We start from the raw sequence: 27,887 nt of genomic DNA on the forward strand, positions 1-27,887 counted from the left end.
AACATCTATCAGAGACCCAGAATTGAAAAGAGCACATGTGCATTGCAAATGTTTCAACAGAAAAAAGAAGGTGGAGAAGGAGGTTGAATCAACTATCATTCCTTCTATAACAACATCACAAAAATTCTTGAGTTGACTTTCTAAGAAGATTGTCTCCAAGAGAAGGAAATCCTATTAAATGTACATGACTCGAAAGAAGGATACAGTGCATAAGTGATATAAAATAGAACATAGCATCAGGAAGAGGAAATTGCCCAAGACCCTGTTTTAGCCTGAGTTTTTCCACTATTTTAATGATCAAGCATTGGTGGTTGAGGATCAGCATCATGTACTCACAAAGTATGCAAGGCTATGTTATTCCATGTACTCAGAATAAGTCATTAAGGTAGGCTTATATTACCAATTTACAGATGACAAAATGGGGACTATAAATAACTTGCCCAGGGTCACACAACCGTATAGGTAGTAAAACTATGATTCAGATTAGATTCAAAATGATTCTAAATCCACTACTCAAAACTAATATGCAGGATTGGGGGAGGTAAAAATAACTAACATTTCTCATAGGACCCCTTTTCAATAGCACTTCTGGGTCCCTTAAATGTCATTTATTAAATCTTTTTACAAATAACAATTTTTGCTTGCGAAAGTCACCAACAGCATTTTTATTAACAAGGCTCCAGTTTCTGGATCTGTAGCAGTGTCAGCTTAAGTAAGCATGAATATTATCCCAAAGCTTCTGTGTTATTCAGGCTGCCAGGGTCTGTGAGGGAAGGACTTACAGTGGGTAAGAAAGGCACCATATTGGAATAGATGCCTTTGCAATGAGTTGGGAACAGCTCCTCTAGCCTCAGCCCCTGGCCCCTCATGAGAAGCCACATCAAGGATAGTTCTATACTCATTAAGTCCAGGTGGGAAGCAGAAGCCTAGTGTGAACCTGAGGCCGAAACAAAAATGGTGCCTTTGGTCCTCTTTGGTGGATGAGTTTACCAGTCACGGCCTGAGGTGACTCCTTCTGTTAATCAGATGATTACTTAGTAATCTGTCCTTAAATAAATTGCTAGCTGGGAAAATGGTCTTTGAAATCAATAATTTAATATTCATATGTACATTTTCATGTATGTACACTCTTACAAAGATTAAAATATACCGCTTTAGTTTAAATCCAACTTAAACATTTCAGTAAGGAAGAAGAGTATATTGATTTCATCCCTGGATCTGGTTTCTTGGCCAAACTGGAAGCAAATAACAGGTTTCTGTTTATGTTAAGTGACATTAATAATGTCCACTTGTAGTACCTCTCAGTGGAATTCGTGAGAGAAAAAAAATCATAAGTTTCATCTCTTTCCTAGCTGAATATTCTAGAGACCACACACTTCCCTTTAAACGCAATTATCCCACAACGAAATGTTCCCATATCCTGCTAAAACCAGCAGACATAGTGTTATCAGTGAGCCAGAAAAAGGGAAAACCCCAGAGCAGCCGTCAGCCGTCTTCATTTCTCTGCAGTCAGCTCCTTCGTATCCCTGATAACAATGACAGGAAAATTTCTCCGCCATCACTGCCAGGTCTGCGTCGGATGCTTTTCCTTTCACAGTAAATTCCCCATCCTCAGAGGCCTTTATGTGGTAACTTGCAGGGTTCAAGTGAAGATAATTGGGAGCTTTCCACGTCTTCCTTACGCACCTCCCATTATTCCTGCAGAGGTGAAGGCTGCACACCTCAGCAGCTCTGGTCACGTTGACTATGTAGCTCCCTAAATCGGAACTCACAAACTGCTTCACCTTTGTACAGTTACCCTAGACATGTAGGGAAAAAATGGATTTTAGTGTTTCTTCTGGTACTGATAGGGTTAGAGCTTCCAGGCCCACAAGGCAGCTTTTTGGACTTGATTGAAATCTAATGGCTTGATTTCAGTTGGTGAACTCTTAAGCTCCCAGGCAGTGTAACATGGGGGTCCCAGATCAGAAAGGGGTGAGGTCTAAGGGACAAGAGATGGACAATATGTTACAGTGATACTAAGCAACCGAACTTGCAAATGGGCCCCCGAATCAACATATGAGACCTTGACTTCCACCAGCTTACAGCTTCCCCCCGTTAGCTCCCAAGTTAATGAGTATGAAAAGGAGAGGAGCAAACCCAAATTAAAAATCATTCCAGAGCTGCTGTCCTCAGGCCACCTTGTATGTTGTGCCATTCATGGTGTGTTAGAACCTGAATCATAATATTTTACCATTTATTGTTGAATATCAACCTGTAACCTTCTGAATTTTTCTGATAATTATGCTCAAGTATCAACTGTCCTGGGTCCTACACTTCTATATACAATTCAAACACAAAAAAGCCTGTGAGGGATTAGGTAATTTTTGTGTGTGTGGTTCTTATTATGTGTTCCAAATAAAGGCCACCTGAGTCATGCACCCAACTTCCTGATGAAGCTATTCTCACCAGCCACATGGGGACAAAAGTGGAAATATCACAGCTGGAAAGTCAGAAATTGATCCTCTTGGTTTCTACCTAATTCTCATAAGTGGACTTAGTCATAAATAGTTTCATGAGTGATATCTCAGTAGCAACAAATTGAGCTTGTGAAATTCTAAGAATACTATCAAATCATCATGGACTTGCAAAAAATTCAATTTAACAAAAAATGTTGAGGGTACCAGTTTTATAATTCAAGCTAAAATGTGTTACACTATAGCGATATAAACAAATGACATCTGGAAATGCAGAAGGGATTGTGATTAATGTGAATTGTGGAAAACTAGGAAGATTTCTTGGAGTAAATATCTCAGCTGGGAGAAATTTAAAGAGACATATAAATCTTATTTTAAATGCTTTTAATTTTCAGCTAATTTCTCTGCTGAGAAAAGAATAACTTCAGCGTGGAGATTAAGAAGTTACCACCTGTTTCTACTTCTCAAGCTAGACCGTAACATGTTTTATGTAGTGGTTAAATGCAAGGGCTCCAGTGTCAAACTGTGTATGGTAAATGTCAGCTTCTCCACTAACTAGCCTAACTAGCTGTTAAACTAGGTAGGTTTCATCTCTTGTTTCCTCATCTGTAAATAAAGATGATAGTCACTATCTCATGGCACCAGTAAGTGAACAAATGATAAACAAAAAATCTCTTAGCACAGTCGCAGCACATAGTAAATATTCAACAAATGTGGTGTTATGATAACTATCTTTACAAAAGTTAACAGTGTTTATTGAGCCCTTCCTGTGTATCAGGCACTAATTTGGACTTTTATTCTAAAGCTGGTTTACCATGGGGGCCATGATAGCTTTGATTAGAGTGAGTGCTACAAGGAAAAAGAGTAAGTACTTTAAAAAAACATTCAATATACCTTCAAGGCACTGACTTACCTCAGATGAAGTTAAATTCATGTCTCCCCAAATAACAATGCCTGCAGCACCCAAGGCAGCACTTTCTCCTATGGTACTGACTAGATCTTGCTAGAAGGAAGAGGGAAGAGTTCATTGTTAATTTGAATGTAAAACAAGCTACCAGGGATTAGAATTAGAAGCTGAGTTCAGTATAACAGGGCTGGAACTGAGCTCACATACTCCATTAGAGACTACTCTCCACTTTTTTAGAGTAACATACATGTTGCATGAACCAATGTTTAAATCACACTCTATAATCATATACAAAAAACATATAAATATTTTTAAAGAACAATTTACATTTTGCCATGGAGGATATTATTAGGTTGGTGCAAAAGTAATTGCGGTTTTAGCATTATTGAAATTTGTCATTTGATATTGAAACATATTCTTAAATGTAGTTATGTTATGTATCATTTTAATGCACATTTCTTGCTTTATGTTTTTTTGCTAATGACTTATTACTTGCTGTTTATTTTATATTTATTTGAGACTATGGAAATGATTTTAGACAAAAAGCAAATTTGAGCGATTTTCTTATTCGAGTTCATGGGTTCAATCCAAAAGTTTTCCTGCTGCAAATGCAATCCTCTTAACCATGTTCGTTTTTCATTTTGCAACATGCCCCTGTGGAATTTCACTTCTGCAGTGACTTGAATGGTTTTGTGTCATTTCAATTCCAAGGCCTGGCAAAGAAACAGTGGTAAGGGCTTGCAGGCCCTGATTTGGCCCAGCCTTTATATTTGGTTTCTAAAATTACCTGTGTTTAATTTCAAAGTACCTGATTTAATGGACTTCATTTTTGAGTCATACACCCATGATAAAGCCACTGAGATTTTCCCCAGTATGATTAAGATATGTGAAAGCAAGATTTCAGCAGTGGGAATTTTGGTTTTGTAATCTTAAAGGATTATTGTTTTAATGTTTAAAGATTAACACAGATAGAGGCTGTTTCATGGGGAAATTAAGAGTTAAATGTAGTTGGTTTCCTAGTTTTTTAAATTACAATACATTCTGCTACTCCAAGGTTGAATTTTCACTGGGACATGCTGGAAAATGCAATTGGGTGATTTGGTAGAAAAAAAAAGCAGAACTTTAAACTGTATTTTGCCTTGGGTAATTTATATCAATAATGATATCTGAGAGATAATTCTCCTTATCTGACATTTTTATAGTCTAATTCTCAAAAGTTTTACAAGTTGAGTTTTTAAGTTTTGGGGGGGGTATTCTCTGGTAACTTTCTAAAAACAAAAGAGATTTGGGGTTTAACTAATTTCCCTTTCAGATTCACATCCATTTTCATTCCCTATGACCACGGTATCTGTCATACAGGTCAGAGCTGACATGACAGGAGTGTGTGGAGGTTTTGTGAGGCTCAGATAAGCTAGTGTAAACAAAAGGATTGTGAAAATTGTCAAAGGGAATAGGGACAGAGAAGGAGCCATCCATGCAGCACCCAGACTGCACACTCTGCTAGGTCCATGTCCGTTGCCTCTTTTGGTTAATTTCTCACTCCACTCACTTTGAAACTTCCCTGAATCCAGACATGTGATATTCACATGGTGTGATCAGAGGGGCAGAAATCCCCAACAGCCTTCCTTTGGGTTAAGGCATTGCCATCAAAGGAGGAGGGGACACAGCATTTACATTTTGTATTTTCAGGTTACTGATACATATTCAGCAAGTATGAAAGCTACAGATGTTTGTGGTGAAAGCCAGACCTTGTGAGGCTAGTATTAGTTTCTTCCAAATTAGTTCTCAAATTAGTTTCTCACCAAATTAGTTCACTGTCACCAGCAGAGAGGAGGGTGCTGAATGAATCACAAAGCAGCTCTGTTTGGGGGGTCAGAAAAGCAAGGGCATTCATTACCCAGTAAGGGAAGCCTCTAGGAGTGGGTTGAGACCACCTGAGATCGTAAGCCACATAGATGGTGCCCATGAAAGGAGAAATAAAGGAACAAAGCAGATGTAGTGAAAACGAACCTCCCAGGTCCCAGCATGGTGTAGGGCTGCCTTGCCTGTACCCAGGATCCTCAGGCTCGAATCAAGGTTTCAGAAGCAGAGGGTGGGGTAATCAGAGGACTCACTCTCCACACGTGGGTTCAGTCCTTGGTGCTTACCAGAGTGCATGTCAGCAAGATGCCCACTGTGGGGAGCTGGAGCATTACTAATGAGCTCCCTTTGTGCCTTACCAGAGAGAGCATTAATCAATTGCAGGGATAAACATCTTTAAATCCACAGTCAAAAAAACTCCTTATGTTGTTTTTTAAAAGCATAGCATCAGGTTATACCTAGGTTGCATTTACATGCAGGTAGTGTAGGCATCTTATGTATGACATGAGGTTTTACTGCCTTCGTGTTATTCTCCCAAGCCATGGCTGCTGCCTGAGCTTCCATTCTTAGATAGCCCGTGTTTAAGTTTAAGGCTTTGATATCTGTAAAAAGTGATAGCTACATCACACATATTTCTGTAGTGCTTTAAATTGTCATATGCATTTTCTCATTTGATTTTCATAATACTTCTGCCAGGTAAGTAGGGCAGGTAATACTGTCCCATTTTGTACATTAAGACACTGAAGCACTGAGGTCCAGGGAGGTTAAGAGATTTGCTACTCACTGACAAATGCTTTTTCTAATCTTAACTGTATGTACGTGTGTTCTAAAATGCAGACATTGTTGGGCAAGTAAGAAATGGAAGCCATTAGTAGTCATTTAGGGTACAATGGTGGGTACTTTGATGGTTTAAAACACTTGGGAATAGCTTGTCATTCACAAAGGAAAAGGTGCAGAATAGGATGAGACCCAAACTGTTGTTCCTTTTTTCCTGAGAAAAAGAGAAGTATTTCTGAAGCTATAGCCCCTTGAGAAAGAAGCTTACCTCAAGTTTACAGAATGTGCAGAATGTACTAGTAATCTAAATTAATCTTTTGAAATGGATATGTTGCCCCTTAAAGTTTATGGTTTCTGCCCAGACATGGTGGCTCACACCTGTAATCTTAACATTTTGGGAGGCCGAGGCAGGAGGATCCCTTGAGCCCAGGAGTTGGAGACCAGACTGATTAGCATAGCAAGACCTATATCTACAAAAACGTTTAAAAATTATCCTGGCATGGTGCTACATGCCTATAGTCCTAGCTACTCAGGAGGCTGAAGTGGGAGGATTGCTTAAGCTTAGGAGTGCAAGGTTGCAGTGAGCTATGACTGCACCACTGCAGTCCAGCCTGGGTAACAGAGTAAGACCCTATCTCAAATTAAAAAAAAAAAATGTTCATTGTTTTTTCCAAAAATATATTTACTATCACTAAAGAAAGGAAAATATTTGGTCAAATACAGAAAAAATATAAGCTGGTGTTTAACTTTCAATTCTAGAGTCAAAATTATTTTGTAAATATTTAGATGACTTTTTTAAACCTTCCACATAGTATTGATTTCCTGTCATTCTTCATTCAACTGTTTATCACTGATTTTTCTGGGTAGTACAAATATCAATTCACAATAAAGACTTTTTTCCTTTCTCATCTCATGAATGGTGTCCGAGGCAGAGCAGTTACCATACTTCCTACATATGTGCCATTTCTCCCTCTGTGAATACACTCTACTCTGTGTATGTTCCACAGATACTGTGGGTCAGAGTAGAGCCCTCCTTCCTAAGCCTCCTAATTGGCATGCCTTACACTCAGAATATCTTTGTTATTTTAACATGTGCTGATGAATTGAAATTTCTAATGGTGGAGAAGAAGCAATGCCCCCATTAAAATACATTAAGCCCCTAGTATCTAGTAATATCTTAAAACACCACTGCATCATAAATGTGAAAGCCAGAATAAGCCTCAAGTCTTCTCAATGTAGAAAGTTTACACATAATTACCCAAATCCAAAGGTTAGAGTACCAACTGCTTTCCCTAGAAGTATCCATTTAAGTGGCTAGACTATCAAAGAGAGAAGAAGGGAGAGAAAATCTAGCTGAAAGGTCACCTTTAAAAGAGTAATTTAAAAAGTTCCCCTCATGGTTTATATGAGGTCTCTGGCAACATATATAGGTTGAGTAAAAATAATCAGACATAATAAAACTTCTATCTTTAAACTTTAACCTAGGGATATAAAGCCATCTACTTGTGACTTAAGTATTGAATTTAGAAATTCACTCCTCCCTTGTCCACTTTCCATTAGTTGTGCTCATAGAGGCAGTAATAATCCAGACGGCTAAATCTATAGACTCTTCTACTTTTAACAGATTTGCAAACTCCCTCATATATTTTTAAAATTTTTAAAAAATTTTTTAATTATCATAAAAAACACATAACCTAAAATTTATCATTTTAGTCATTTTTAAGTGTACAGTTCAGTAGAGTTAGGTATATTCACATTGTTTTACCTTCCTTATACCTTTTTTTGAAGGTGGTAATATGCATTTTTTCCTTCACATTTCAGATGGTGAGGCCAAAAAGAAATATTGCCAATTTCACTTCTGCATATATGAGCTAATGACTCCATTTTAAAACATGCTTTCTGATTTTCTAACGTGTTCACTGCCAGTCATTTCAATAACCCTCTAAATGGGGTGAATTTCTAAATTCAATACTTAAGTCACAAGTAGATGGTTTTATATCCCTAGGTTAAAGTTTAAAGATAGAAGTTTTATTATGTCTGATTATAAGGAAGTACAATCAAAGTTGGGGGGCAGGAAGTGTAGTAGTTCCTGGTATCTCACTTTGACTCCTTCCTGCCTTACTTTGTTGCTTAAAAGAATAACAATAAAATAATATAATCAAAATTTAGTCTGCATAAATGAAGAATCTAAGTGGTTGACTACTCAAGGAAGAATTATGTTTCTAGCTAACAGACCATTAATTGGAATCAATTCTTCAAAGACCATAATTAACCAAGATATGTCTCTTTTAGAGGTAGGGAGGAAATCCTCCACCATTGGGCAAGGAGCTTCTTACCTTAGAAAGAAAAAATAAAGGCTCATCTCTGTACCCTAGCCTTGTGTAGACAAACACAGGCAGAGCATAATCGTGGCACGTCATGGTGGAGATCCTCATAGATTCGTGCACCCGAAATTGTGAGAAGCGCAAAATGTTTTCACTGTCTCCAAGGGATTTCCTGACACCAATAGAAGGATATAAAGCAGCACTGCTATTCCAGAGCCAAGAGAGCTCATTGTTCCTCAAAACTTCCTCTTCTGGGCATGACCCAGTATAGTTTGGGGCATAAATATTATAATTGTGGCAATCAGGATATAAATAATAACCCCAAAGGCCCTTGGGTCGGCTCTTAATTCCCAATTTGATGGTTTCCTTCATGAAAGCTTTTGCACTTTCTTCAAAGGTTGCTTTGGCTAAATATTCGATATCAGTAGCTGATCCATTCCTTTGCATGTCAGAAATAAGCTTTCTTGACTTCTGTCTGTAGACATCTTTTGTATTCCAGTTTCGGGCCCACTGTGGTCGCCAGTATTCCCAGTCTATAACAGCAAGTCCACTGAAATCTTCAGCAGGGATGTAGTAGTTAATGTCTTGGTCAGCTTTTTCCAGATGTACTTGCAAACTGATGTTCTGAGGGAGACCCCCATTAATGGGGACCCCCTCTGATGTATACCAGGGATAGTATCCCAATCTATTAACATAAAATATAGTGACGTTTTGCCCCCTAGCCTTGGCCAGTGGGCTTCCAGTCACCTGAAACATTTTCAAATTCAGTCTTAAATTATATTTTCTCAAACACTGATCTGTTGGAGCATTCCAAGCAGCTATAAAGGGTTTCCTTTGATAAATTGGAAGTCGGGCAGGTTTTAGAGAAGACATAGACTTCAGAATAAAAAAGATAAAGAGCCATGATGTGAGATGTACTGGTTGAACAACACAAAACCTTAATTGTCCTTCAGATAATAGTTTCATGATAAGATAAAAATCTTACGTTATCTTCTGCTTTGATGCACTTTGAAAGACCTGTGGAGAGATTTAATTTTCTATTAGTGATAATTTTGAGGAAAAAGGCTCAACTATTGAATGAATATTATTATTATACATTATATTTTTTAAGTGCATTTTACTTAAAGTCTTACAGAGAACTATAAATAAATTGAGGTATAGAAGCAAATGTAGTGACCTTACTTCTATTCAGGGGCCCACAGTGCAATTCAACAAACATTCATGGAGTATCAGAGCCTGTGTCCAGAAAAAAAAATGAATAAGTTGTGATCCTTGCCTTCAAGGAACCCATGATCAATAAAGATGTAAAATAATATTCACTATCACTTTGGAAAACTCATCAAATCCCAGGCATTATGCTTATGTGCTTTACAAATATATATCTTGTTTAATCTTACAATAACTGTGTAAGGCTTATAATTACATTTCCATTCTACAAATGAGGAAACTGAGGCTTAGAGAGATGAAGAGGTTTCCCTGATCATTGTCACGTTACATGGAAAGCAAGGCAATGTAAAATCGTAATAATAAAAATGCATAACAAGTGCCACATGATAATTTACTAGAGCAATTACTTCTTGTGGGGGTAGGGAGTAGATAGGAAGAGAAAGTGATTCAGTGGCAAAGAATGCCTCAGAGAAGACACTCAAGGTGAACCCGGAATATAGGTAGGCGCTTGGACTGTAGGAGAGAGAAGAAGATAGCAACTACTTTGTCAAGTTTCCTTTTTAGTCATCTTTTTGTAAAACGACTACAAAATAATTATTTTTCAAAGAGCTCATCAAAGGGTTTGATGGCATAAAGTCCTTACAATCTCCTATATTTGCCTATATATGCCTAATGCCTAGTGAGGTTAGGGTCTATAGCTGACATTTGTCCTTTGGCTGAGGGCCCAGGATATGGACCCCTTTCCTCTGTAGTGAATTCTGCGCCGTCTGTTTCTGGGTGGAACACATTAAATAAGCTAAAATTTCCAGATGCTTTCCCAGCCTTCCTTGCAGTTTGGGTGCTGGTATATGACAGTGGTCAGGCCAATTAGATGTCTCCTATTCTAGACTTTGAGGTGGGGTCTTGAGATTGGAAGAGGCGACAGTGTCCAGGAGCAGCCAGGAGGGCATCCAGACCCTGATGTCCATGGTGTTACTATTACGTGGCAACATTGTCCTGATGGGACAGCACTTTTCTGCTCAAGTAAGGGACATTTTGATTCAGTTGCTTACAACCAGGAACTCTGATTGATAAGAGGCTGTTTACACGGAATCTGGGGCTTTTGAGCGTTTCCTCTAGCAAAGCCATCCTGTGTGCTGCCCGTTGTATGTCATTATCATTTTTAACCACCAGGTGTCCCCAGCCAAACCTCATAGCATTTCTCAGGCCTGGGACACCGAGGTAAACAAAAATTTTGATTAGTTTATAAAATTCTATTCAAAGACATTTAAGAAGTCCTGAGTAAATGGATATACACAAAATAACAGTTTTTAAGAGCTATAGAGGTATATATTTTCATCCATTGAAAAAATCTGTACTCCACCACAACGCAAAGATGAGTAAGAAAGTCATAACATGTAACCAAAATGTTTGTACCCCATAATATCCTGAAATAAAAAATAATAATAAAAAAATATTAACTCAGAAGTATGATATAATATACTGAAAGTTTAAATTACAGATTGGAGAGAACAGTATATTCAAGGGAATTTAATTTTATGAGTGTGAAAGAATTGTGATACTCAAGACTGCCCTTTCTTTTTGGTTTTTTATTATAGTCTGCCCCAGGGTAAGAATAATGGATTTGTATAAGGGGTCATTAACAGTGGGAGTGGGAAAGCTTATCTTTACGTCTAAAATTCTTGTCAGAAGACTATACATATGTACAAAAATAATCTCCTCTGCCAGAACACTTCCTGCTTTTGGTTTTATTCAAAACATAGTTTTCAACTGACTACTGTTTCCTCCTTGGTCAGCCCCCTCTTCACTGCCACAAAACGTCCTCATTCATTTATTACAAAGTTACCAAGTGACTCTCTCCTTCTACCCTGGAATGTTACTATTCTCCTTATTCCAAGAACTGAAGGTGCCTGTTCAATGGCAGCTGGCAGGCATAGCTCCTGATAAGATATGTGTGAACAGAATGAAGACAGGCAGAATCCGTAAGTGAAATTCTGTGCTTGTCTTCTGCTTGCTGTAAGTCTTGGGTTTCTGCTTCCCACACAGCCAGGTCACAGTGCTGGCTGGTGCACCCTCTGTCGCTCTCCTAATTAAAACATGGCTTGCTGTCAGGATAACCCTCACGTGGCACCTTCCAGACACTTATCAGTTCCCCCACCATGCAATCTGTAGCTGTCTGTCTCTCTGTCTTCTTTCCTTCAGCAGGGAACCTCCCCAGGCCTGCCCTTACTTCATAACGCCGCTAGACCCCTTTCCCTCACCCCCCCCCCCCCATGCCATCAGAGTCCCCAGTGCTGAGCTCTGCCTGCATCTCAGCTGGCTGTTGTAGCACAGCAACCCGGGCAATTATCTACACATAACCGTGAGTCACCACCGTTCCTTTTCCTTCTCCCTTCCCTCTGCCATAATCTTCCCAGGGAGATTTGCTCCTTTAAACAAATCTCTAAGTGGTAGAATTTTAGGAAGAGTTGACAAGATATTGAGGGCAGGGATGATGAGTGAGAAAAGATTAACCTGGACTTGTCCCTTAAATTTTATCCCAGTTTTCTCTCCTCAGGAGCAAGATGTGTTCTGGGACCATATATGAAGGACCAGTTCCCTTCCTTCAACAGGGAAACTTCTATGAAAACATTTTGAAGGCCCATAGACCAATGATTTCCAGTGCAATGACGCATCCGTGAAAGCCGCAGGGTAGAGGGAAGTAGCTTTCTCCTCAGACTCCTCCTCCGGTGGAAGGAAGAGTCACAGTGAGGAAGGCTTACGTTGACCCTGGCGTCACAGTTCTAATCTTTTTGTCCCACTCAGAGGACTGTGACAAAAGCAGCACAATTATGGGGCCTATCTCAACTAGGCCCCGGGCCCTCACCTCAGTCCTATTCCTTCTTCCTGATGATGGAGGAGATCGTGAAGAAGGTGGGGAGGTTCCCTGATGGGAGACAGGACCACCGTGGATAGCTGCAAAGAAGCCTCTGTCCCCTCCTCATTCCTATTTCCCCTGTAACTCCTTCCCCAGTAAAGCTTAGTTGCTTGTGATAAATTTAAAATAAAAAGAGTAAGCCCCAGCATTCAAAAGCTGGCAGTACTAACATCTGGCCTGTATAATGCTCCCATTAGACAATCTCACAGAATGTCAAATTTAGACAAGTTTACTCTCCAACCACAATAAAATGAGACAAAGCAAGGCCACTTTTTAATTTTGTTTAAGCACAGAAACAAGATCACTGTGCAACCCACAAAATACCAAACATCCCTCTCTCCTGCTAAATGAATGATCACTATCCCCTACTTATTCCTATTTCCCCATCACTCCTTCCCCACAGAAGCTTAGTTGCTTGTGATAAATTAAAAAGAAAAAAAAAAAAGGAGAAAGCTGGCAGCACTCACAGCTAGGCCATATAATGCTCCCATTAGACAATGTCACAGAATGCTAACCTCAGACAGGTTTACTCTCAGACCGCAATAAAATGAGACAAAGCAAGCCCACTTTCTAATTTTGTCTAAGCACAAAAAAAAACAAGGTCGCTGTATAACTCACAAAATACCAAACGTCCTCTCTCTTACTAAATGAATGACTGCTATGCTTTATTGAATGCACAAAATTGCTTCCTTTCCAGTCTTCTTAAAAATAAACTTCAGTTTTGATATATGAAAATGACTGTTTCAGTATTACTTTTGCTAATGGTGAATTCACTATTATTCAGTGTGAAAGACTGCATTTTTTGTGAAGCAAGAACATTTTGCATTTTTAAGAAAGGCAACCTGAGAGAAAATTGTGTTTGTCTTTCCAAAAAAGTATATACTTAGTCTTTGTCTAAACGTATTATCCTCCTTTAGGACTTGAAATTTCTTGCAGCCAAGATCAACAGCTTTCTTGGAAAAGAACACAAAGTCTTAGGACCACATTTTGAATAAAATGTTCCCTCTGTCAACCTATTTTCAACTAAGCTCCCTAAAATAACATAATAAGTTGATTTAAATCTTCAGATTTCCAATTAAAGTTTTTGAACTAAAAAACAATCCAGTGATCTGTGAAATGTCAGTTAAGTCCTTTCAATGTCCATAATCAAGATTATAATTAAAACACTCTCCTTCACCAAAATATGACCCAGGCCATTGACTAGGAGGGCGGGGATACTAGTAAGGGTGACCACACAGAAACTAGGGCTGGGAGCTGAGGCCAGTGTCAGGCCTGAGGACCAGAACAATGTTTAAATAGGAGAGTTGGATCTGAATTGTCCAGATCCTAGATCTGAATGTCAGGGTGTAAGACTGGAGCAGAAGGGCAAGCATTTGAGAGACAAAAGATTTTGGTCAGATCACATTGTCCCGTCTGAGGTAAACATGGATTAATTTCAAATTCTGCCTCAATCCTGCCAGGAATGGCTTGGAAACTAGGGTTTGCCTGTCTTTGCAAGTAGCACTCATCTCTCTGAACAGGTATACATATTTTAGCAAGGTAAGAAATTGGAGCAAAGTGAAATGTGCAGGAATCGACTACAACCTGTTTGCAATGAAGAAAGGGGACATTCCTAGTGGAAACAGAAAATTGGAAATTTCTATCTGAATTACCAATGCACAAAACCTTTCACTTAGAAATTTTGCTTCTGTGCAATTCATTGCAGCATTGCTTGTCATTGTTTCAAAGAGTGGAAACAAATGTTCATCCTTAGGGGAAAGGTTAAATAAAGCACGGCCTTCTATACAATGGAATACTATGCACCAGTAAAAAATAATAAGGTAATAATAATATCTTCATTTTGATATGCACGTTCATGAGATATTAAAATATTCTTTAAAATATATATGTGTTTTACATTAGTCTATAACTATGCTTCAATTTTTTTAAAAAGTAAGGTGTGTATAGAATGTTGTCATGTTTCTAAGAAAGGGATATATATGTATATACACATATATAAATAATTTTTGTACTTAAAAATATCTCTGGAGAGATGTTCAAGAAATGGTTACATTGCTTGTTTCCAGGAAAGAGAATTGGCTGGCTAAGTGAGAAAACTGGGCAGGGGTTGGCTGAGATTTTGGGAGGAAGCAAGTTCAGTTGGGATTTTGTACTATGTTGCTGTAGTAGTGAATTCAAAACCATTAGTTTAATTTAAAAAACTGAAAGTTCTTTGGATATATAAAAGAAGACACAAATTGATTCTGACTACAGCATAAGGAATCAGTTATGGCTTCCTACGGAAAGTCACATCTGAGTTGGATTTTGTTACAAAGATCATTTTTATAATGTCACATGAGAAAATGCTGTGCTTTTCTGTAATCTAACAAGAAAAGCCCTTTTCAGAAAATAAGAAGGATTTTTTTTTTTAAATTGAAGTAACCACCATTAGCCAGAGCTGTAAATTAAGGCTCTATTCTGACACTTGGGTATTATGAGCTAATTACAGGTTGGTTAATTCCCTACAGTAAAGGAAAACTAATGGTGGTTAATAGTTTAATAGGTGTTTAATAGAAACAACTGTAGGCTTGAAGAAATTGACTAGTATTATTATGCACCACAAAATGGAACACATAATACCAGTATGTTATTTATTGCAAGTAGATAAATATGCTGTAAAGTCATAGGACTCCTCTGACTGTAAACATGGTAACACTAGTTACAACAGATAAAAGTATTTGAAGGAATTGAATAAGAAAAAGATGGTTGTTCTTTTTTATTTCCTTGGCTACATATTAGTTTTGATGATTTATCTAATTTGATATTAAATAACTTGGGAAGCAAGATTGTATGTTACCAATTAAACTTCCACATTTTTCTTAGATTTTCTTAAGGACTTCAATTTCATTTTATTTTACCCAATTATATACCTTTTTGATGAAAATCAACTTCTGACCTTGTTTTTTATTCTTTAATGTTTATGGCATTATTTTAATTTATTTTTATTCTTCCTCAGACTTTCCTTTTGTAAATCCTCTCTCGAATCTGATTGTTTTCTTTGACTTCTGTCCAACTACCCAGGTGTGTTTACAACACAAAATAAGGAAATCTCAGTGCAGTGTAAAGAAGCCAGTAAAGAGTAGAGGTCAAAATCTCATTCTGTGGAGCCAGTTACCATCAGCAGCACACTAGACATTGCTCCAGTGGCAGCCTATTTATATGATACATAAAGTATCACAAGTAACAATGATTCTAATGTGTGTCACATTTATTGAAGGAATTCTGAAAGCCCTGAAACAATCAGGTCAACCCAGTGTCATTCTAATTCTATCTGCTTACTATGTAAGATAGTTGCATGTAAGAGAGAATACGTGAGAGATATGGAAAGGAGGGTTTTATGTAACAGGTGAAATTGAGAATCAAAGCTATTATTAAGTTAATTCAAGTCAACATATGCTGATGACAGTACAACAGTTTTGTCTTTTAAGGTTCCTGTTTTGTTTTGTTTTGTTTTGTTTTAATGTAAGATTTGAAAATAAGAAAGGCTATAGGTTAGTTACTCAAGAGCTGGCAATAGAGGAGTGAGAGATAATTGAGTTTTATTGCCTAAACTATCTTATTCAACTAATAATTTTTCAGATGTTTAACTTTATTTTTTATATATGTAGGTACTGAAGTAAACATCTTTTTCCTCATTATTAGGACATTTCTTGACTTTAAGATTTTCTTCTCTTCAGTGAGTTAAATTACTTAAGATTTATATTTCTTGTACTGTTTTGGTAGATATTCTTTCTTTTCTGGAAAATCTAAATCTATCTATCTATATGTATGTATATGCAGATGTGTATCTATTTATCCTCTTCCCAATTACTTGCAGATTTTGTTTTTTGGTGTGCCTGTTCATTATTATCTCTAAATATTCAGTCACTTGAATAGTATTTGGACAGAAAATTTAAATCCTCTTTTCTTGACCAAAAATTATCTGCTTTCTGAACCCTTTTAAATGTTGCGTGTTTTTTAAAAACTCTGCAATACTAGATCCAAATAATAGTTACCTAGTACTGCCCACCATGGTAGGTATGATAACTGTAGATTGAAGTATGAGAAACACACTTCATTAAAGATTATGCAAAAATAAAATCTTGATCAAATAAATTCACTTAAACTCTAACGGAAAATATTTATGTCCACAAGTTAGCTTGAGGAATTCTTCACAACTATCAGTTATTAAAAAATATTAAAGTTGTGGCTTTCTTCTAAAGCCCTGTGTTCCTATGGCTTATTTGTAGTCAGTTTACTAACCTGCTTCGTGAAATGGATGCTATCTCAACTTAAGAATTGGGTTATGATAATCCAACATACTGCAAAAGCTGCTTTTCCAGGAAACTGTGCACGTAAAAAAGGAATGAAGCAAGCCTTGAGTGAGTCATTAAAGCAACATAACTTTATAGTAAATAACAAGTTAACCGAAATGTAACTTGTAACCATCAGTGACAAACGTGTTTTTTAGGGTGCTAAGTTCATAAAATCAAGCTCACATATTGAAAAGTATTGCATTTGAAAACTAAATAAAGTAAGGTAGACTAAAAAAGAAATTGGGTATTCCAAGAAATTAAAATTAGTTTTCTTCTAACTTCTTTAATTTCTAAAAACAATCTTTAAAATTTTTCAAACAGGAAAAAAAGTATATTTTACCTTTGCTTTTGTTTGCTGCTGGTCCTTTTGCCACCTGGTGCAAAGCAGAGGTTGAGTGGCAAAGGATGCCCTGTCACAGTTCAGAGAAACATGTTATTACAGAGGTGACTCAGTCCTCTGAGTTATACAGGAGGCTTGCATTAAATCTCTTTACAACCAAAGTTAGACTCTCTTAAAAGCACTTTGGTGTACATGACCATGGCTTTCTGAAAATACCCAATTTAAATTCACCAACATAAGAAAGAAGAAAGAAAACTTTGAATCTTTAGTTGAAAAATAGCAAGGTAAAGAAAACTGTGTATGTAAGATTTCTAAATTAAAGAGAAAAAAATGGGTCAAGTGCTTTGTATCCTATAACATATATTATTAAAAAAATAGATACTAATATGCTATGCTTGATGACAATGGAATAATTGACTGTTAGTGGGCATTAGGTACCAACCTGAGTAAAAACAACATGAATTTACTGAAACTAAGGGCTCAAGATGATGAGCTGAGCACATGTATTTATTTACTATGCCATTTTCAGCACATATCATTAGAAAAAAATACAATATAAAGCTGAAAGCAAGAAGGAGTGACATGACTCAAATCCTGAAAAAGTAAGAAATTTTTAAAAATTAAACAAACAAACAAACAAACAAAAACCATAGTAGAAAGTTTCTCTAGATGAGCTGTTCCTTCCATTGGAAAGAAAACCCCTAATATCCAAAAAATGGAAGTGGATAAAGGACAAATTATCAGGGCAAGCAATTACAATATTGCTTCCAGTACAGCAGAATCAGTTAGACCATTCGATTGCCTACAATATGTAGGCAAGCAGTAGAGACGTTTGACCCCAAGGTATTCAAATATAGAGAAAGCCCTTCCTATATAGGGTTCAGAGTTTGTATGTTAGGCCAATTACAAAAGCAGAGCTAAAATGGACATAGGATTTGTTCTGTAAAATTTGGATTCAGTGAAAAGGCCACACTCAAGGATCCAGAAGGCCACATATGGCCCCACGGCCACAGATTCCCTACTCCTGGCTGAGTCTTTCCAGTGGGCATGGAATGGATAAAAAAGGAAAGGCTGCTCAACCCAGGAGGGAATTATACTCCTTTCCCATGATAATTTTCTCCTTGCTTTGATAATTATGGGGTTCCCACCAACCTGCCTGTTTTCTACTTACATGGTCCAGATGAAATTTTACTTGTCAAAGTGCCACAGCCTCTTTCACAAAGTCTTCAGTCCATCTTCCCATTCAATGCAAGAGTACTGTTGAGTAAACATAACCAAACAAGTGTGGGGTGAGGGGAGCGAGCGGAATCCCTAGGACAGATTTTTCAGTTACTCTTATCCTTTGTAAATATAAATGGATGACCAAAAATCAGCACACATTTGATACAAGCCAGAGTATAAAAAGAGACGAAATTAACAAAGGGAACAATGGATCCAAGAGGAAATGGAACTGAATAAAATGTATAACAACAGAAATAATTTTAAAAATCTAATTAATATTCTCAGAGAGATTTAAGAAGCTGTTGAATCTACAAACCAAAGCAAAAGTACTATGAAAAAGGAGCAATCACATTACACACACAAAAAGAGTTCTTTAGAAGTAAAAATGAATGTCAAAATATGGTAGTGTTTTGGTCCATTTAGTTTTGCTATAACAGAACACCTGAGGCTGGGTAATTTATAAAGAAAAGATGTTTATTTAACTCAAGGCTGTGCAGGCTGAGAAGTTCAAGTGCATGGCCCTGGCTTCTGGTGAGGGCTTTCCTGCTGTGTCATAATGTGGTAGAGAAGGTCAAAGGGGAGGTGGTCATGTGCCAAGAGGCAAAAGCAGAGTAGTGTCCTGGCTTTTATAACAACCCACTCTTCCTGCGGGAACTAATCCAGTCCCACCAGATTCAGAACTTACTCACCACCTTGAGAAAGGCACCACGCCATTCATGAAAAATCTATTCCCATGACCCAAATACCTCCCATTAGCCCTTACCTCCCAGCAGTGCCACACTGGGGATCAAATTTCAACATGAATTTTGGTAAGGACAAATAAACCATAGCGTAAACCATTGCCGGTGGCAATCAAACTAGTATTCTAGAAAAAGAGATGAGTACATCTATTATACAAGCAAAAAAGACAAAAAACTTAGACTATATGAGAGGAAAGCAACACAGAGTACCAATATAGAAAAGCCAAGATTTATCTAATAGTAATTTTATTTTATTTTTTAATGTTTTTATAAAAACCTCACAGCACTTTATTTCAATCTTTATCCAAAAATGTAAAAAGTGTTAAAAACATGTAGTTTTGAGCTTCAGACACTAACCTCCAATCCTCATAGACAAGTAGGGAGAGAGGGTGGGTCAAGATAAAATTTGAGGTTCCTCTCACCCCTAGAGAAAAGGGAAGCCCCAGGCATGATGCAAGACCAGGACCCTGTGGAAAACAGACCCCTTTTCCGGCTCAGACCAAAGTCTCTAGAACCCAATCCCCATCCCAAGTTCTCCTCTTCAATGAAGAAGAAACATTTAAAAATTCTTGAAACTTGTCCAGGAAGATGGTGCGTGGCACCCCCAGCAGGCAGCTAGCTGACCTCCTTTTTGGCAGGAAGAATGGGGCAAAATTCACCGTCCGCGCCTCTACTCTCCTGGTAACAATCTGGTGCTGCCCAGCGATCCACACAGGGCCAGAGCCCGACTTCCAGAGGAAGGTTGCAGGAGTCTGGAGCGGGAAGCCATCCCCGATGGGCATGGTCTGGCAGGAGGACGTGAAGGCTGGAGCAGGAACAAGCTCCTTTGGAGTCATTCTTCACTCCTTGTTCCTCTCACCTTTAATCCATCAGCAAGTCCTTTTCAGTTTACCTTCAAAATATACCCAGACTTCTACCATTGCTACCACTCTGGTTCAGGTCACTATCGGCTCTCACCTGGATTATTGCAATAGCTTCCCAACTAGTTTCCCACAATCTGTTCTAAATACAATACACACACACACACACACACACACACACACCCCTACATACACACACACATATATGTATTTCTCACTATGATGAAATAAGATAGAAATTAATAATAAAAATGGGATACACAAAAATCCTAGTTTTTTAGAGGTTAAAATTATGTTCCCAAGTAATAATTTGGTCAATGGAAATTTTAAAGAATACAATTTCAAACGAATTAGAAAAATAATAACTGGAATACTACATATTAAAACTTATAAATACAACCAAAGTAATTCTCAGTGTTAAATGCCTAGTCATTAATGCTTTTGTTGACCAGGCAATCCATCTAATTGCAAGAGACCAGGAAACGTAGGGAGTGAATGGAATTTTGGATTCATCTCTGTCACAGCCTCAGGAACATGATTCACACACTCAGCCACCTGCCCTTGCCTAATTTCAGCTCTTTCTTTTCCAGGGTTGCTTTTAGATTCATGATAAATATGATTATTCTTTTTTAGAGATGACCTTACATTTTGTGGTTTGGAAAGAATATTGCAAGACCTTTATAAATATTTATTAAAGGCCAAATTGTAGTTCTAAGATCACTGTAGGCAATCTTTTTCTTTCTTTTTTTAAATGAAGCAGTGTTGATGGAACGAGGGAACACACCTACTCTTTCACTTGTTAAGAATAAGGCACCAAGCAAGTAGAAGGGTAGAGGCTCTGGTGATTGCACAGTTTCTACAACCACAGCTTACCTGTAATCACTCGGCCTTGCTTGGGAAGGTTTAAATACAAGTGACTTAAAAGGTAAATATCTCAATGTGTTGCAACTAGCTCTTCAACTACCATTGACAGGTTTCCATTTATAAAATTCCTATTGCATGACAGAGTCTTGAGTAATAGGAGCTTGAAAATTTGATTATGAAGACAGGGTATTTAAAACTTACTGTAAAAATTTCCTTCAGAAGCCGTCAATGTCTTTAGAATATGTGAGGAAGTAGCACCATCTGGTGGGTGAATATGAAAAGCAAATGGGGGAATTTGCTTATGGAGGAATGGGTAATTGTGGGCACTTCTTTCAATTATTATTAATGCCATAGGTGTAGTTAAGCTTCTAAATAAAAGTTGTTTCAGAGCTGTAGAATTGAGACCTGAAGGAACTAAATTCTCTTCTCAGAAAACAGGATTAAATAGAAGGTGTATGACTTTTCAAATTACCATTTCTGATTGATAGCTATTCACATGATAATAGCTGCCAGATAAATTAAAGCAGGCTCTGCTAATGATGAGAGGTTTATTTACAACCTGGCATTGTTATCACTAGAGAGCCAAGTGCCTTGGAAATTTTAGAAAGTTTACCTATGCTAGGCCAAGCCCCTTAGTGTAGGCCTCCAATTCACTCCGCACTTACTAGTAAAAGGCCAGCAGGGGGCCCTTCTTCACACCTATTTGTTGTCTAGTTTTAGAAATAATGGTGAGGTTTTTTTTTTTAATGACAAAGGCGAAAAAAAAAATGTTTTTTGCTTTTCAGCTTTCAGGTATTTGGGCCCCATTTACATGGATGAAGCTTGAGGGCATTACGCTAAGTGAAATAAGTCAGACAGAGAAAGGCAAATACTGTATGATCTCACTTATAAGTAGAATCTAAAAAAGTCAAACTGATAGAAGCAGAGAGTGGATTGGTGGCTGCCAGGGGCTTGGGGGTGGGGAAAATAGGGAGATGTTGGTCAAAGGGTACAAACTTTCAGCTATAAGATGAAAAAGTTCTGGAGATCCAATGCACAGCACAGTGCCAGTAATTAACAATACCACATTGAATACTTGAAATTTACTAACAGAGTAGATCTTAAATGTTCACATCATAAAAGAAAAAGATAACTTGTATTACCTTTAGTTAATGTATTAATTAACTTGACAGTGATAATCATTTTACAATACATACATATATCAAATCATCAGGTTGTACACCTTAAATTTATACAATTTTATTTCTTATACTCTGACAAAGCTGAAAAAGATTTAAATAAAAAATAAGAAAGATTTTAAAAAGCAACAAAACAAAAAAACCCACCATATAAATGCTCCTTCTTAAAAAAAATTCAATTTACAGACTTTCTCTCTTAAAAATTTTGTGAGAATCTTTAAGCCAAAGTGACAGAAGGAATTGTCTCAGGTCTGGCCAGGTCTGCCTGACTCTTGCTGCACCATCCTTGCTACGCCAATGGTTTTCTGTTTCCCATGAAGTCTAACCCTACACTGTTCTGTGTTTGAATTGCCACTTGGTGCCTTCAGTGCCTTTTAGGGATTTATAAATTGTCCTTATTCTTTGCATTGGCAAAATTCAGAGTTCATATAAATATAACTTTGCAGAGGCTTTGTTTCATTGCAATATAGTTTGCAAATAGTTGGCTTCCTGTTTTCTTATAAGTCCTGGGGAAGGTTTTTATTTATTTTCTTGGCCCTATACTCTTAATCCAAGCATCCTATCCTATGCATCTCTGTCACACAGCACTCAAGGAACTGGTTTTATTCTGCTACATTTTGTAAGAATCTCTAGCATGTTGGGTCCAAGCTGTAGAGAGCCCACCATGATGCGGTCCCATGACTCTTCCAGGTAACTATTAAACATTCCACTTGTAGCATTTCTGATTACTCCAGTCATGCTTATAGCATGTAGGCCACATTGATAGTATACTCCCATGTCCTGAGATGCTCTGTGTAACAACATGACCCAAGCAAGTTTAGGTGTTAGATTTCATCAGTTAGCTTGGCATAAAGACAAAATATATTTAAAGTCAACTGCCTAGAAAATACATCAAATTGTTCTTAAGCAAAGAAGACAAAGAGGAACTATATTCGCTGAGAGTTTATTGCATGGCAGGTACTAGTTGCCTTAAGGAATATTTTGGACCAGGTCAAGTTTCGAGCACAGTGTGAGGTCCGCTATATGTCTGCGTAGCACAACTTCCTGTTATAGAATGTTCCAGGAGTTTCTTGACCATTATAGAATGTTCTGAAACACCAGAACAGATGCCCAGACACACAGCTTGTTTTGCATGGCCCTAGGCTGTCTGCAAAAGAGAACTCAAATTGGGTTCAGCTGTTGTGTCCAGGCATCCACAAACCCGTCTAGGGGAGTGGGATCCCCTGAAGGAGGCTGGCCTGAAGGGACCTCAGAGCCAATTGGAAAAGGTCTGGAAGAACAGGCCTGAGCTGATAGGTCCCCGAATGTCGGAGGGAGCAGGGGATCATGGTAGCAGGAGACTGCTCTGGAACGTCCCTGGTATTGGTCCTTTCCCCCTAAGTACCAATGTGCTGTGGAAGGAGAAGGCTGGGATGTAAGTGATCTGTTTGTAGGGGCCTAACTATTCTTCTGAGAGAAATATCTCTGACTCTAGAGGAGTTTTCCTACTGGCCAGAGAGGGAGAAAAGCAAGGGATCAGCAGTCTAGGGGTGAGACAGGACATGAGAACAAAGGGACTGTGGGCAAACCTCACCCACAGGACCTCCCAGACAGAGTAAATTAACAGGAGGGGCTTCTATCAAAAGACTGAATTTTGTGCTAGTCAAGCAGGTGTCGGCTCAAAGCCTTTAGATTTAGGATATATTAATAATTGTATATATGATATCTACATGTTCTGGCAGGGAAGGCCTAAGGCTATATGTGTTATGTGTGTTTAACTCTCACAATCAATTCTGCAGAAGAAAAACTGAGGCCAGGTAAGGCCATTTACCTAAGTGTGCAGAGATAATAAGAGGCAGAGCCAAGAATCAAAACCAGAGCTGTCTGACTGCAAAAGCTAGGATCTTTCTTCCCACACCTTAAAGCTTTTCAAGATATGAAAAATTCTGTGGAGCATAACCAATAAACATTTGTAGAGTTCCAAATAATAATGATAAAAAGCAACATAAACTGAGCAATTACTACATGCTGTGTGATATGCCTGGGCAATAGTGTGATTTACTGAGAAATTGATCAGCATCTCAATTTTTTTTTCCTACTGTGTTTTCATCAGTGAAAGAATAATGTCAAGGCTCTATGCCCTTGAGGTCTATATTTCTCTTATGCCCAGAGTGAAAGTTAATAGTACTCATCTCAAAGCCCTCAGCCAATGAAAGAGTTAAATTAGACTATCCCAAAGGGGATGAAAACGAGGCTTTGGGAGAGCGGCCCAACCCTGAAGTTGTTTCCACCAATGGAAATGTGAAGAGGATTGTGGATTTCTCCTAGTGCTTGGACTCAGCACTCTCGAGGCAAAAAGTCCTTGTATGGAAACGGATGTTTGAATACAAACAAGAATTGGCCATTAATGTTCTGTCTTGAGCACCTTGTGTAAGATCTTTGTGCAGTCAGCAGAGAGGAACATTTTGAAGGGGTATCATGTCAGCCCACCCAAGGAGGCTGTCTCCAGTGTATAACAAACAAACAGTGCTCAACTACCATTGTGCATTTGGAAGACTGAGCTGTCACCCATGCCTGTGACAGTGGTGTGCAAAGTGGCTCTGTACATAGCAACCAAATGGAGCCAAGGGGGAAGTGGCCATCCCTGCAGACCAAGAACCACACCCTCCCCCATTCTCCTAGGAATATCCAAGCCCCAGGGATTTCATAAGCTCCAATGAAGACAACTACAGTTAGTAACTGGTATTGGACTTATCATTGAGCCTGATAAGTTGTGATTTGGAAATGGCTTTGTTTAGAAAGTAAAGAAATGTAACATTTCTTGCATCTTGAGTGACAAAGAGCTATTCATACCTTTACACAGAGAGTAACTCATTTTCTATTCACATAACATATTACTAAAGGTCTACTATCATTCTCTTTTTACAGATAAAGAAATTAAACCTTAAAGTTCAGCAACTTGCCCACACAACTGATAAAGCTTTCATAGTACGAAGAATTGTGGCCTCTCAAACTTGCCAACTTTTATGGAAAGTACTGCAGTACAGTTCATCCCCATGCCTTGAAAACTAATTCAAGGAGTCTGTCACCACAAACTACATAAACAAATTGTTACCCAGCATAAACAGGATATATAGCAGAATTCATTCTTTAAAAAATGTTTATTGATATTCAGTGATATGTAGGACATAATAGGGTTGTTCAGAAATAGGCATGTCTTAGAATTTAGTTGTATAGATAAAACATATATCAATAAAGGTACCTTACACTTAATTTCAAGAGAGGGTTACAGATAATAAATGCTATGGGAATTTGGGTGGGACCTAGTAGATAGTACAACAAAAACATCACTAGATAATCAGTAAGACAACATCAGTTCTAATTCTGACATCAGCTGTGCTATTTCCAGCTCCTTAAATGTCAAGATTTTAATTTTTTGTGTACCTCAGATTCATCAGTTGGAACCTGTTGATAGTAAGATGTTCCCTTCTTTCCTCACAGGATTTTTAACATTATATGTGCAAAAATGTTTACAAAACTTAATAAGCTATGTAAACAAATGAAAGACTTCATTGTTTCTCATATTGCTTTAGTGTTATGTCTTCATGAGTCATGATAGCTATGATGGTCAATTTTATGCACCAACTAGAATAGTAGAATAGACTAATGTGGATGGGTCTTACCCAGTCACTTGAAGCCTTAAGGGAAAAGACTGAAGTTCTCCCTCAGAGAAGGAATTCTATCTCCAGACTGTGTCAGACTCAAGACGGTGAAATAAAATCCTGCCAGAATTTTCAGCCTACTCACCAGCGCTCCAAATTTAAGACTCTCCAGCCCCCATAATCATGTGATCCCAAATCCTTAAAATCTGTCTCCTGTTCTCTCTCTCTCTAGCTCACTTGCTCTTGCTCTCGATCTTTCTCTCTCCAACCAAAAGGATGTATATACACACACAAACATATATGTGTATGTACATGTATGTGTATGTGTATATGCACATACATATATGTATTCATGTATACATCCTATTGTATATTGCTTCTATTTCTCGGGAGAACCCTGACTAATACAAAGGCTGAACTAACAGCTTACTTTGACAAGAGAAATGTGGAAAACAATGAAAAGAACTTCAGAAAGTACTATTTTACTTTCCATATATTTTCTGTTGGTCAAGTTTTGAATATTTATGAAGTAGCCAATAATAGTTTATATAGTTATTATAGTAGTATAGTTTATTATATAAACTATAGTTTATATAGTTATTATAGTTTATAATAATAACTTCCATTATTTCAATGAAATATGCACTTTATATGCCAAAGTAGGAAATATGATGACACAAGACTACTCACTGTTGTTTGGGGCAGCTGATTTGCCTGCTGTGGTCTATGTGTGTGTCATTGCTCAAGGTATTCTTTGCATTGGAATACCTTCCACCCCTTACCCAAATGGGCTATCGCCCATTCTCTGAGGCACAATTCAATGACCCTTCCAAGCTGAAATGCTCAATTCTTCTAACTGAAAGTGGTCACTACCTTTTCTGAACTCTATTCCTCTTACACTATCCATCACTTCATGTACTGAATTATAGCTATTTATTTGTTTGTGCTGTTTCCACCTCTAGAAATAATCTTCTTGAAGGTAGCATTTACTGATAAATCATAGTTTTTATCAGAGCCCACGATAGCTTCTTGCTGAAGATGTTTTGATAAATATGTGCTAGATAAATAAAACTTCACAGGCCATTTCAGTCTCTGGAGTTTAAGCCCTTCTCTTTAATTTGTGCTATAAAAAGTCCTATAAGTAATTTGTATCAGAGTAACTGTAATCTTTTATGTATGGTAGTGGTCTGGTTGTGAATATTTATTAGGTAGTGAAAGGATGAAAAGCAGTAGCATGAGGCTTTAGCTATCTAAAGAATGAGCTTGAAAATTGGCTTAAAATGCATTTGCAATGAAGGAATTGTATGAACAAAGGTAGTAAAATAGCACAGGCTTTGAAGTGTTCACTGGTGACTGCACAGTAACCAAGGTACTTCCTTGTTCTCACACCAAATGTTCTTGACATTTGTCAGTGATATAAACTGACTGCTAAATATGTAACAAAAGCAAAGTACAAGTATCTGTGTACCCATCAAATATTTTACTTTCAAAAATATTTATGTGCCTTCCATGAACAGTGTGTACTTTTCATCTAAATTCAGAACATTTTAGTAACTTCACAATATGTGAATAGACACAGTGGCACAAAGAGAACGACTTTTCAGGGGTTAAAAGTAGAGCTGAGATCTATTTTAGATACCAGAATTTTAAAATTCCAATTTAGCATGTTTGATAACCAATATTCTGTGTATATCTGGGAAAAATTAATCAAAACGATATGGTTAGAGAACAGAGATTGGTTCTTGAGTTCTATTCAACTAGCTTCCTATTTTAATGCCTCTAAAAGTCCCTAAGACCAGAATTACTCTAGAAGACAAGAATAGTAACCCACAATGCATTCAGTTCATTGAGCCCATATTTATGGGCTGATAACATGTACTATGTTGAGTGCTGGGGAGCAAAACTGCTGTCCTCAAGAAGACCAATGTGTATTGGGAGGGGGTGGACACACATACCAAGCCAACTGGTTAAGTCTTGATTGTTGCTTAATGCTACTTTTCATTTTTCCTGCTGTTGACTCACCATGATAAAATAAATTATGGCTTTTCCTGTCTTGCACCTGAAAAGGTGAAGTTTGCTCTCTCTTTATATTGCAATTGCCCCTCCCCCACTCAACAAACACGAACAGAGGAAGTTAAACTGTTCAGGCCCATTGAGGAAAATTGTACTTCCCCATCTCAGAAGGGGAGTGTATAGACGTTATTGTTTGAAATTGAAGAGAGGAGTGGCTGGGCCCTAGAAATGATTTCCTAAGGTGGGTAGGGACTTGGGTATTATTCCCACTCAGAATCCCAATAGGTG

The 27,887-nt window shown here is 37.8% G+C and overlaps 1 protein-coding gene across 1 annotated transcript; it reads right to left on the reverse strand.

Moving 5' to 3' along the window:
* Window positions 1-1,075: 1,075 nt before the first annotated feature.
* Window positions 1,076-17,155, reverse strand: HYAL4 (hyaluronidase 4). Its single transcript, XM_045564120.1, has 4 exons — window positions 17,083-17,155; window positions 8,337-9,341; window positions 3,370-3,459; window positions 1,076-1,799 (listed from the first exon to the last, which is right to left on the reverse strand). The coding sequence occupies exons 2-4, from the start codon at window positions 9,288-9,290 to the stop codon at window positions 1,383-1,385; spliced, it is 1,461 nt and encodes a 486-aa protein (XP_045420076.1). The 5' UTR covers window positions 9,291-9,341; window positions 17,083-17,155; the 3' UTR covers window positions 1,076-1,382.
* Window positions 17,156-27,887: the final 10,732 nt, after the last annotated feature.

This window comes from Lemur catta, chromosome 11, assembly GCF_020740605.2.
Source record: "Lemur catta isolate mLemCat1 chromosome 11, mLemCat1.pri, whole genome shotgun sequence".
Lineage (NCBI taxonomy): Eukaryota > Metazoa > Chordata > Mammalia > Primates > Lemuridae > Lemur > Lemur catta.

Coding starts and splice junctions, on each gene's coding strand:
- HYAL4 (XM_045564120.1), bottom strand. CDS start 9,290: ATGAAACTATTATCTGAAGGACAATTAAGGTTTTGTGTTGTTCAACCA. Junction 3,460..8,336: donor CTTTATTTTTTCTTTCTAAG/GTAAGAAGCTCC, acceptor TCTTCCTTCTAG/CAAGATCTAGTCAGTACCAT. Junction 1,800..3,369: donor TGAATTTAACTTCATCTGAG/GTAAGTCAGTGC, acceptor CTACATGTCTAG/GGTAACTGTACAAAGGTGAA.